This window comes from Tyto alba, unplaced genomic scaffold (genome assembly GCF_018691265.1).
Source record: "Tyto alba isolate M040663 unplaced genomic scaffold, T.alba_DEE_v4.0 Super-Scaffold_18, whole genome shotgun sequence".
Lineage (NCBI taxonomy): Eukaryota > Metazoa > Chordata > Aves > Strigiformes > Tytonidae > Tyto > Tyto alba.
This window is the reverse complement of record NW_024881280.1, coordinates 23,370,844-23,383,518: the sequence shown is the minus strand read 5'-3', so window position 1 is coordinate 23,383,518 and position 12,675 is coordinate 23,370,844. Positions and strand designations below refer to the sequence as shown.

The 12,675-nt window shown below is 38.0% G+C and overlaps 1 protein-coding gene across 1 annotated transcript in view; it reads right to left on the bottom strand.

Moving 5' to 3' along the window:
• YLPM1 (YLP motif containing 1) overlaps positions 1-12,675 on the bottom strand; it is a 38,769-nt gene that overhangs the window by 8,803 nt on the left and 17,291 nt on the right. Inside the window, 12 exon segments of the mRNA XM_042790742.1 lie at positions 2,321-2,407; positions 3,890-3,973; positions 4,228-4,311; positions 4,523-4,699; positions 4,983-5,102; positions 5,404-5,466; positions 6,113-6,267; positions 6,659-6,804; positions 6,952-7,126; positions 7,532-7,624; positions 8,795-9,275; positions 11,071-11,176. Coding sequence (XP_042646676.1) covers positions 2,321-2,407; positions 3,890-3,973; positions 4,228-4,311; positions 4,523-4,699; positions 4,983-5,102; positions 5,404-5,466; positions 6,113-6,267; positions 6,659-6,804; positions 6,952-7,126; positions 7,532-7,624; positions 8,795-9,275; positions 11,071-11,176 — 1,771 coding nt within the window.

The window sequence follows — 12,675 nt, the reverse complement described above, 5'->3', positions numbered from 1 at the left end:
TTAATGAGCATAATGATATTCAGTTTGGCAAAAAGGTATTTATTTTAGGTATCTTCTTGTTATCTCAATTTTATACGCTTGGACAAGCAAATCCTTACTAAGCAACCCCTTATAACTAACTTCAGGTGTTCAGACTGGGTATAAAACTACTGATGTTTCTCTGCAATCACATGAAAAGCTCAATGTAGTGAAATGGAACCCCTGGGAGAATTTCCTTATTTTAAGAATGATTTTAATAGAGAGGGAAAAGAACTATAGAAAATTTCAACACGAAAAACAAGCCATAGACCGGTTTTATTACACTAACTTTTCCCTGCTCTATTTATAGGTTGCCTCCACTGTAGTAAACATATGTGTATTTGTTAGTGCTAAAGGTTACTAAATCAGTGTACTATTCCAGAGAGCTACACTACATTTGATTATATTCAGCAATGCTCTTCCAAAATCCTTGAAATACCTTTTTTCTATCAAGCATATATCAGTGACTTGAGATTATCAGATCTCTGTATTTTATTGTTTTTAATCGCCTGTAGTTAATACAAAAACAGTTTGTGCTGCAATACTTCCTTGTAACAAGTAAATAAACTGAATGTATATATGTATTTATACTTTTAAACCAAGTTGCACATTAAAATTTGCTCAGAAAGTTTACACCACAACTAGTAGCCTGTATTGAACAAAGTGATGTGTGATACACTGGTGAGAACACTAAGTTAAATGCATCAATAATTCATACCATCAAGCACAGCAAAGCAAGAAATGTCTGAATGCTACAAACAACCCTCATGGAGTTGATAATATCAACAAAAGAGTGACTTTGATGGTGTGAAACAGCCTATTGTGTGCTGAATCTGTACAGTATCCCAGTCCTCAGATAGGATAAGAAAAGATTCAGACTTCATCCTTTGGTACAAGACAGCTGGATATGTCAAGGACATCTGCCAGATGGCAGGAGCTTCAGACCTCTCTTTTTCCACAGGATTAAATGCAGCAAAATGAATTGAAGAACCCTTACCAACTGCACTCAGGAAGGCAACAGATACCAAACACAGTGTACTGTTCCACCTTTCTGTCTGACATACCTCTCTGAGATTAGCCATGTGACTGAATAGCAGAGGTTACATACAGCAGATAATTCTTTGCTATTTTTCATCTCTTGTGAATCTGAATAGAAAACATTCTTCTATGTAAATTAGTTCTAGTTATTAATAATTTGCAGTTTTCACCACCAAGCTTTCTCCTTGTCTCATAAAGACCTATTGTTATATGTGCTATACATTAGGACACTCCCCAGAGCCCATAAACACACACATACACACATACATTTATGCACAGATGTTTCAAAAGCTAAAGACAACTTTCTCTTCTAGATACAGCTCATTTCCAAGAAATGAGACTAGCAGCCATATTCTTGTAAAGATGGATGCAACTTCGAAATGTTCTGACCACACTTTGTGCAGTCTCATACTCTGTGCCAAAGAATAATTTAGTAAAGAGAATGAGTCATGATGCAAAAAAAAAAAGATATTTATTAAAGTCCACTCTTCCTAAGCTTTATTTTTTTTAATTCTGTTTTTCAGCTGCTTTCTAAACTGCCACTCCTGAGGAATAGTATATTTCCATCAAGAAGACGGACTTTGCTCATCTCGTATGTTTTTCATTACTTCCTGTTTATTGGAGTTTAACTGCTTGGTTGTGGGAACCAGGGTTTGACACATTCAACTCATCAAGCACTGACCAGTTGCAGCTCCAACACATACCAAGAAGTTATATTAGGAAGGCTTCCATAGACTTAATACATACCTAAAAACCTTCATTTTTCCAACCTAATCCCTCATCTTGGAAATACCTACTCACAGAGTCAGTGAGCCTTGGCAGAGAAAACATTCTTCTTCGTAACTGTTGTCATATACTGTGACAGTCGAGAAGAGTTCTTTACACGTGAAAGGAAATAAGCTAAATTAATCTTTACCCATTCCTCCCAACCCTCCACTTTGTGTAATTCCTAGATAACCTGGAAGACAGCACTATAGTGTACTGCAATTTACAAATGTCTGTAAGAGGCATGTTGCCACACTCCACTGATAATGCTGTTTGTGGCATATACTCACAGATTCTTTAAAAAAAAAAAAAAAAAAGAGTTAAGAATAACATGATTTAACATTAAAGTTTTCCTAGAAATGTTTAAGGAACAAACTAGAAATGTGTGTATTAAGATCGCACTGCTAAGAATGGCAATGGGTTGGCATTTATAAGACTGAGATTCACCCTCAGAGAGATTAAGAAATATTTTGTTAGAGATGGCTGATGTGTCTCCTACCAGTTCACTTTCTTCCTCCTCTGCTGTATCCTTCTTGACTTCTTCTTTCTGGTCTTCAATATTTGCATCAAAATCCTCCATTTCCACCTGTTCCAAAGCACAAACACAGACTTACAAGGCGCTGCTTGACTTCTAAGTATTATCTTTTTAGAAGAGTAATTAGAAGATTCCAAGTTCAAATAGAAAAGGAAAGAAATGGTTCGTTTTGGAAAGTATGATGATGCAATATATATGAATACTGGCTCCATTTTGTCTTCCCTCAGAAGCAGGTTCCCTTCTAGCTACAGAGTGACAAACTGTGTGAGAAAGTACTAATCATTTATTGTATTCCTTTACATGCATCCTTTGTGCTACCAGTATCTGTAACAGTACAATACTTCTCTTGCTTCCCACACAATCACGTTTCAAAACCTGGAATCTCAGAAAAACATCTTAAACTTGCCATTTACACATCAATGGAATAGTGCTCCCCGCATAGAACATCTCTATCAGGTCTTTATCTTTTATATATTTATATATCACAGTGAAGAATAATAACCACAGAGATTAACATGATCAAGAAAATGGATGCTTTAAGACATACATCTAACCCTGCCCATCTAATGGAATACATTCTGTGGTCCACATCTCTACTGGAGATTTATACGTATACTGTGGAACACCTAAAACTCTCCAAGTTCTTCATACCGCTAAACCTTGATGCACACAGAGTAATTCCCAAATCTGCCCTTCTCTGAGCCTACATAAGAGCTGAGCTTTTTGCTGTCCTCTTAAAGATTACTATTTTCTGATAGAAAGCATTTGGAGGTTCAAAAATAACCTGCTGACTTCATGATAAACTGCACAGAGTAAACTCTCTTCCTACTACAACAGTTCACCAGTTTCTATCGTCATGGCAAGAGCTGTTCTGACTGCAACACGCAGCTATGGTACATTCACAATAACCATATAATTAATGTATTAATTTATTCCCAGAGCTCCTGAAACATCTGCCAAAGAAGAATGCAACAATACAGAAAGCTGACACACCAAAGATGCATGTCATGACAAACTGCAAATGGAATAAACAGGTAGTATACTTCTACAGCAAGCGTAATCAATCTTCTGTTACATGTTATTTAATTCTTCATTCTCTGCTAAAGGTCTGTGCTTCTCAAAGCAGGGACTGAGATGAGTTAAAATTTGTTTATTTACTTACTTATTGTATCAAACTGCTTCCTCAAATTATGATTCAATTAATCCAGTAACCTGAAAAAGCGCTGAGTTTTATCTGCAAGAGCAAAGATCCTCTTTAATTGGTACTCAACAGCTGCTAAGAGCAAAGTGGCTTCAACTCTTGCTCAAAGATGCTTAAGTCTTGGCTCCAAAAAGGTCATGAAAGGTAACACATACCTTCATGTCTGGGTAACTGATAAGACTAATGGAATACGCTTGTCTGACACAGTGACTCTGGCTTTCTACAGTGTCAAGTGTAACTGCCTGTTGTGATCATAACCTTTCCCTGCTTTGTATTTTCAGTATAGTCACATGTACTTAATTTCTAATTTTAACAAGCACAGAGATTCTCACCTCTTCGATAGCAGCATCCTGCAACAGAGAACGAATGTCCAGGCGCATCATGTGACGTGGTGCTGCCTCCCAGTGATCAGACATCTAACAAAAAAACAGAAAAAAGTGAAGCACCTCTAAAAATGTAGCAGACTCAGCAAAAAATTGGGTTTCTGATCACAAACAAGATGTATCTGTACTTAAGTAATTTCAATTCGATGAAATAACTACCAGCTTCTCTTAGAGGAAAAGTGTAATCATTATGTAGTCTAAAAGAGGTCTAGTTTTCCAACAACAGCAGGCTTGAAAGCACAATGCAACCTATCATTAATCCTATGACTCCAGATGTATACAGTTACCCTGCTGATTTCCTTTAGCTTGCGTCCATGAATATTCCTCTTGGAACATGTCTGGTTATCTGCACTCATTTCAGCTAAGTATACCTAGAAAGAGAAAGACAATATTGTAAATCAATTTTTATAGCTCTTTTTCTACCTGGTGATACACTCTGCAGTTGTACATTCCAAGAAAGGTAAATTTGTAACTATAGACCACAGCATTTTTCCTGAATGTGGGAAGGACTTTGCATTCAAAAGTTCAGAAATACCAGCATACAGATGCTAGCAAGTTCAAATGCTGTTTAGGCTCCATTACCTCAAAACCCTTGGTTTTTGCAGCGCTCCAAAACTGTTCAAAATGTCGCACTCTATCATTGATAGCATCAAGGATAATGAAGGGGAAGAAACCATCATCCAAGGTCTTCTTGAAAGTTTTAAACATGCTGGTACGATAGGTCTCTTCCATATCAGCTTCATATTCATACTCCATCACCTTTATGAAGGATAAAAACATTTAAGAAAGAGGATACCTACTAAATTGCTAATGTTCAACTGCTGAATGTCATGACCACAAAGTACACTGGTATGAGAAAAATATCATCCAGGTCAACTTTTAAGAATTTGCCCATTCTGCCCTTAAGTTATATTGACTTCTTTTGTAAAACGGCCCACAGACGTCTGCATTCTTCCTAAGCCAGACTGAAATTCTGATTGTCACTGTGCTGTTCCAGAATGTCTTGTTTCTTTGTCAAGATAAGCAACAGAATTAAAAGTACCTTCTTTTTCACTTTTTTCCCTGTATCTGGGTCTCTCTCTTCTTTTTCCACTTCAGTGATAAAATAGTCATCCAGGCTGAGCACCCTTGGTGCAGGTCCTCCACACTCTACTTCCTTATCCTGGGGAAGAAAGAAAAAGAAAACATACTTTTGCTGTAAAAATTCCATTCTGCTACAGAGGATCTTCAAAACACTTTTGGCAAACAGCAGTTCTCTGCTCTATATTTAAAACAAAAAAAGACCATAATAATAGTCTAGTTACACAACTAATAGCTAATAGTGGAGGGAATTCAGAGGCCATATGAAGACATGGAGCATGAAATAACAACAGGCTGAAATTCCTGACAAACAGAAAGAAAACAGCAGAGAAAGCTCACGTAAAAGACAAGCAGCACTACACAGCAAGTGGCTGCTTACATACCCTGATGAGCTTTGCCACGTGTGTCTTTCCACTGCCAGGCAATCCTCTCATTATGATTACAATCTGAAACAAAGATCATGTAAGAAGATAAGATACTGTACTATATTTAACAGAATCTCTTTTGCAAAAATGTTCTTCTAGAAAATTATTTGCTCTGGGCTCATACTTTTGCATATCACCAAGCAAAGCCAGTACCATGCCTCATTGCCTATTTTACAAACCAGGTTGTGAGGAATAGTAGTAGTTTCACACAGTAAGAATACATAATATTAATCACCTCAGTAGTTTACACTGTATAAGATGTTGTAGATCTGGCTCAGGTAAAAATCAACTGAATTAAACTTGTCTAAACGGTTTTTTAGCCTGGATCTTGTTCTTTCTTTATATGGTGCATTGACAAATCTCCGACTCTGTGTAGAGCTAGGTCTTTCCTCTGGTACATCAAAAACCCAAGTGAGTATCTCAAAGGAGCCTAAAACCCATTAACATTACCCATAAATAGGAATTTCATCTTAGCATTCCCAGGAAGTTTACATCTCTTGTGGACTCCTAATAGCTATGCTACAACATTCTACGCATTTGCAAAGGAACCAAGAGAATTTCCATAGCTTCCTCAAATGTAGGCTTCTTCCCCAACATATTACAGTCATGAGCATTTTATCTAAATACAGACCTCATAAAAACTGATTGTTGCTTTCAGAATACTCACCCTCTCTGGCCTGCTATCCCGTCCTGGTGGCTTCAAAATATCATCTACATTTTTAGATTCTGGCTTTCTTTCCACTCGTGGAGCAGGTGGTGGCTGACGGGGCATTGATGGAGCAGAAATAGGAATCCTTTCCTCAGGGTAATTTCTACGATCACCTTCAAATTCCAGTGTTTGGACAGAAGAATTTTCTTAGTTCAGTAAAATAAAAAAATTAAGATGTTCATACCCAGCTGAGCTGATTTAAACAGACCTGCATTATTTTAGGATAAATTCACAGTTTTGTCTGCAAAATAATTCAAATTTCTAATCTTGAACCTATTGCAATCCACGACATTTTTTAGCAGAGCATATAACTGTTGTGTTCCTCATCTCATCACCACTGAGAAATAAAACTACATGACACCGCCCAAATAAATTTTTCTGAATTATAAATTCTGAACAAAGAAATACAGCAAATCAATTGATCTGCTCATAATTAATCTTCACCTCTGCGAGACCACATTTTTCATAATATTCTAGCATGACTTCAAGATTGAGAAACTGTACCTCCAAACATGGAAGGCCCATGATCATATGCTGGACGATCTGTCTTTCGTTCATATGGTGGTCTTTCAAAACCACCTCGCCTGGAGGAGGGATGGTCTTTCTTGTCACGGTAAGACTGAGTCCTCGAAGGTGTAGTAGGAAGAACCCTGACAAAAGAGTATTTTGCGTATTTCTAGAATTTCTACTATGGATTCCAGAGAGAAATTAACATGTACACACAGACAAAATGGACAGCCTGATACTCAACACAGCCTGAACTGTATTGATTTCAATAGTGTTCCAAAACCACTCACCTATCGTCTCGGGGATGCCGCTCTTTCTCAAATCTCTCTCGTTCATAGTCCAGAGAACCACGGTCTCTGTGTAATTCCCGCTCTCTCTTGAAATCCCGATGATCTGTGTTGGAATTACCTTGACGCTCAAAATAAGGCTCACGATCTCTTTCTCTGTTGTAACGACCAGGGTGTTCTGAAAGGAGAAACCCGTGGAAATCCAAACTACTAAACATACTCTGAATTTTTTATTACTTTTGAAGGAAAAGCAAGAAACAAAAGTGCGAGAAAAGTATATAGAAACATATGATATGAGGGCTAGAATGGACTTAATCAGCCACTGAACATCGTTCCCAAACTGTAACAGACAACCATATCATGCAATCCTACCTAAAGCTACAAAACTAAATTTTTAAAGTGGCTAGGTCATGGACTGCATTACTCCTCTTGAAAATATGAACTGTTATTCTTATGGGCCTCTGAAAAAAATAAAGTGGTTCTAGCTTAAACAAAATTACATGGTTTAAAATATGTTCTTAGTACCTTATAACTTTTCTTAATAGCTAACTAACTGCCCGAGAGCTAGGCAAGCACTCCCTACCTTTTTGAAATGTTTGTCTCTCTGGTAGAGGGTCTGGACGCAGGGTTACCCTCTCCCCATATGGAATCTGTTCCACTTTACTGGTGGTTATATCTGGTTAAAAATAATAAAACATAATTAAGGTCTTAAAATACCTCTCTTCCATTTCCTTTCCTCTGTCATGAAAAGCAATTAGTCAATAGCATTAAAAGTGACTGGAATAATTTATCAAAATTTCTTTTAATGGATAATGCAAAAAGAGCTATACACAAATATATAACACCATGGTTTTAAAAGTCCAAAGCGGGTGTGTTTGTGTAAGCATGTGTACCACTTTATCTTATGAATGGGACTTCTGCCTTTCCAGATGAGTTCAGGTAGAATGCATTGTCAGATTATAAACATTAAAATACTCTGAAAGTTTCAGTAACTCATAGAACTACTGTAATGTCAATAATATTAACTGGAACACTCACTTTAGATTCCTAACAGTGACAATTTTTCTAACAGCTTTTAGTAAAACATCTACTTAATGGCATCACTATGGCTTCAATTCATGTTATGGCACCTTCAAGAGGGAAAAAATGCTCTTTAAATGACAATGCACAATTTAAGAACTTGTGACATGATTTTACTCCTGTTAAAAACAAAGAACGAGGGAAATTAATTCTATTTAAAAACTAGTCTTGAATTTTAGCTTTGATAATCTCAGTACTAAAAATCACAGCCCTTCACCATTTATGTGTTAAATGCCTGTTTAGGGCACATGCCCTTCAGAACTAGGACTCTGTCTTCCTCCCTATCTAAAGGGTACCTCACACCCATTAAGCAGTACATAAATAATGAAAACATCAGTCACATTCTGCTTTATGTTACCAAGTCAGACCTAAGAACTGTAAAAATCCAAAGTACCTTCTAGCACAGTTACTTCCATACTCAGCTACAAAGAGATTAAGGGAAAGTATCAGTATCAATCTAAATATAACACATTGATGTTACCACATCAGCTGGTGGTTATTAGAAGCAGTCATGGATATACACAATTCAGTTTACATGAAATAGCTCATTATCACAGCACTAGAGAAGCACTGGAGAAAACTCAAGGCTGTGGGTTACAGACTCCTTAAAACCGCAGTGTTTAGCATTAGATTGCAATGTATGCAGGCTACAGGCCAACTGCTGAACATCTACGGCATGCTTTGTGGGGCATGCTCCTTAAAAAAGAAGCTAAGAGGGCTAATTAGCTCTCCATTACAGATCAAGCAAATACACTGTAATACCCACCTCGCCCATGGCCATAATCCACAGTTTGCTGAATCACAGGTGCTTTAGGAACCGGTGGAATAACTGGAGGAAGGGACACTGGTACAGCTGATGGAACAGAGGTGTGAACAGCAGGTACTTTCACAGGTGAAGAGACAGGTGGAGGCATCATTGACTCCTGTTTACACAACTCGTACTCCATATTTGCTCCTTTATCCTCATTTGTGTCCCAGAGTCCGTGGAAAGAATCCTCATCCCAGCGTTCCTGTTCCACAGTAGAAGGTGATGGTTTTAAAGACTGACCATGACTTGGGGTTGTAGTTGGAGTAGAAACTGGAGCATGTGGCCTTGTCATAGGTGTAGCAGGCCTTGTCAGTGGGGCACTTGGTCTTGTCACAGGGGTGGGCTGTCTGAACAACACGGGAGGCTTTATAATAACAGCAGGAGAAGGTTTAATAGCCTGGGCTTCTACTGGTGCCTCTGAAGATAGCTGAGAAGAGACCTAGATGCAGAAAGCACTTTTAATGTAGATCTGTAAACTAACCTTCTCTCATCCTCTGTAAGTCAGTAAGCACAATGGCAATCAAATCATAAGCATTTTCTAGTACCTCCACCAAGGTGCTACACAGGGGGAGGACAGTATTTCATGAACTGGTGGCCTAAATTAATTTGGTGTTTGTTCACTATGTGAAGGTTTAAATACTATTTACTCTCTCCTTCAAAGTAACCTTACCAATTTAAGCTCCAGTAGGCCTATCTCAGTTCAAAAGTGTCTATGGTTTTATTCCCAAAGACTCCTGCTGTCTGTGAGGAGGCTGAAAAAGTCTGAAAGTAGGGCAGTTTGGTGAGGCACAAAAGGATTGATAAGGCCAGCTTCTTTCTGGAAGTCACTGGAAAAATTCCCAGAGAGCAGAAACACCTGGAAACCCCCCTAATGAAATCAGCATCAGATCAACGTTAGAAATGGGGAGGTCTTGCCCAGTGGAAAAACAAAACAGAAAGACCCCTTCATGAACCAAACATCTCCATGGAACCCCCATGTGCTGTGTTACCAGAGTCTTTTCAGCATCACAGTGGATGTCAAGTTACAGGCAACCCCATTAGCAATGTGCAACAAAACTTGCAGAATGGCTGTAGATAAAAAGCTGAACTTTGCAATAACAATTCAAAGTCAGCAGAAATCTGAAGGCAGAAAGACCAAGAAAGACAAGAGTTGTTTGGATACCTCTAGTCAGATGGGTGAAGTAGTCTGAGGTATAAAATGTCAAAGTTGAGTAAAGTAATTTCCTAAAGGCATCGACATACCTGTAGTTCTGGGTAGTAAATCTGCTCCATTATTTTACTTTACAGACACTGTAAACAAGGAAGAGGTCACCTAGGCAAAAAGAAAACTTGCAGTGCCTCATTCACTGCATAACACTTATCTGGAGGAAGGGACAAACAAAGCTTGATCTGGCTGAATCTCAGACCCAGATGTCATTATGGCTAAATTTACTGGTACCAGTAACTTTGGGGTTAAGATGTGATGAAGAATACAAAACTGTGCATTGACTCAGGTATCTCCTCCAACATACATTCAACAAAATTGTTTATTCATACTAGGAAGGATCTATAAACCTGAGTTAACATGACTTTAGAAGTTCAGCTGATTTCTGACCAGCTATGAATTATCAAAAAAACCCAACTAAAAGTAGCTGAGAAGAGTTCCCAGAACAAACCAAGAGATTAAGCAGCAGAGGAATAATGTGCATCACAACAGGAGATGAAATCACGGAGGTACACAAATGTGAGCTTCCATGCACTTTATGATATTCCAGAGGGTAATAAGAATTCCCAATAAAGACAGCAAACAGAAAGCTAACGTCTACTCTACATGAAAATATCTCAGTTTGTGATGGGCCTATCCTTAAATTTCTCTAACTTCAGAGAGGAGAGAGCTCTTAAAGTAGGAAAAGCAGAGCAAGACTCAGAACTTCGTCAAGAAATGGGAGGGCCTTCTTGTGAGCCTTATGCCCCTGTTTTGGAAGAGCTCACCTCTTCTGGCACATCATCCCATCTATGCTGTTGAACCTCATGTGCGACTGTCCCCAGTGGGTCATGCTCAGAAGACACGGTGGACTGAATGAGTAAAAAAGGCTTTAGAAATTCTAAAGAAACTAAGATTGATGAAGTTATAAGGGTTGCTGGGGAGGCACTCTACCGAAAAGTATGACCAGCAGAGTGTAGAACTGACCTGACATACACATTATTTTTTATTACTACCAGCATGTTATTAAGTTAACAGAAGATCAATTTACCTGAAAGGCACCTGGCCTTGTGCTTGTGTTCTGTGATCTTGGAGAGTCCTGCGTGGAAATGTCAGGTTTAAACTCTTTCAACTTCTGTAGCTGTTCTTTTTGCTCTCTGCACATGAATCACAATAAAGTGTTATCAGTATGTTGCTTAAATGAAAAATTAAAGAAATCAAGATCCACAGTGAAAACCACGTATTACACTAGCATCAGGGGACAAGTCGAAAGAAGAAAAGGACAGAGCAGGCTTTACATGGACAATTCTGTGACTCAGAAACCCCTGCTTCACATCCACCTAACCATGGAGGTATTTAGTGTATTAGCTGCATCCTTTTTGGATCACAAGTTTCCTGAAACATGCAGTTATGCTTTTGTGCTTGGTCAGAACCACTCCACTTTGACAATAAAGAGAAAAGCTGGATTTTTAGCTTCTGCCAACACCTTCTGCAAACAAGCAGCCCTTTGAAAACGTGTGCATAAGCACTATCAGTGACTTGCTGTGGTTCGCACGCTAACAGGATTGAGGAGAACAAAGCACAACAAAGCTTCCAATACTTAAAACCAAATGGTGCTTTCAAATTCTGTTTCCTTGTTTTATATATCAAAATGCTATTTAATATAGAAACTAATACATAGTCTATGGAACAGAGACCAGGAGCAGCAGTGAATACAACAACCACTGGATTACACATTTCTATTCAATAGGACTTCCTTTCAGTTTTTGTTAGCATTTTTAAATCTATTTTTTAAAAATTACTAATAACTCTTTGTTCATATTAATTGTGAATATTAAAGTAGTTTCCAAAGAACAACTAAGGATGGGATGCCTCTGTACTAGGCAGAGATACCATCCTGACCAGTAATGCATCTGTTCAGTGTCCAGCACAAGGGGAACTTGGCTCACAGAAAGGGATCCCAAGTGCTGCATTAGTACAAACAGTAAACTAAACAATTGCTAGCACTTACATCTTCTTTACACCTGGCTTAGGAAGAATACACCAGATGAAAAATACAGAACAGCATGCAGCTCAGCATATGCTGTTTTATACACAATAAAAGCAAAGTCAGATGAAGGCTTTACTTGAGGACGAAAGCAGGTATGCACCACACTACTGGTATAATTCTTGGCTCAAAATATAAAAAAAAAAAAAAACATACGTAGTCTCCTTAAGGTTGTTCCTACTGTTCCAACTGGGATCACCAGCTTCTAAGAATCTGATGAGAAGTACCAGTATAATTAATTTTAAGATTACCCTCATATTCAATTAAAAATCAGTATCAGCAGCATCATGTTTATATTTCCCCTTTTTTACAGGATTAGAAAGAGGTATATATATATACTTTCTTACATAAAACTTTTCAGTTCATAAGTTCAAATATTGCAGCCCTAATAAAATATTCACTTAGGTAGTGATACCCAAACTATGGTCCTTCACTTAAGTCCACTGGCTTGCAGCTACTCACATTAAACAGCAAGACATGCCTGGCAATCTGAGGCAATTGGAAGTCAGGAAGCTGAAATGACAGTTACTAACACCTAATGAATTAATCTAATTGCAGTAAAAAATTAAATTATTCAGCATAAAAGTTCTCCCTTCCTTCTTTAAAATT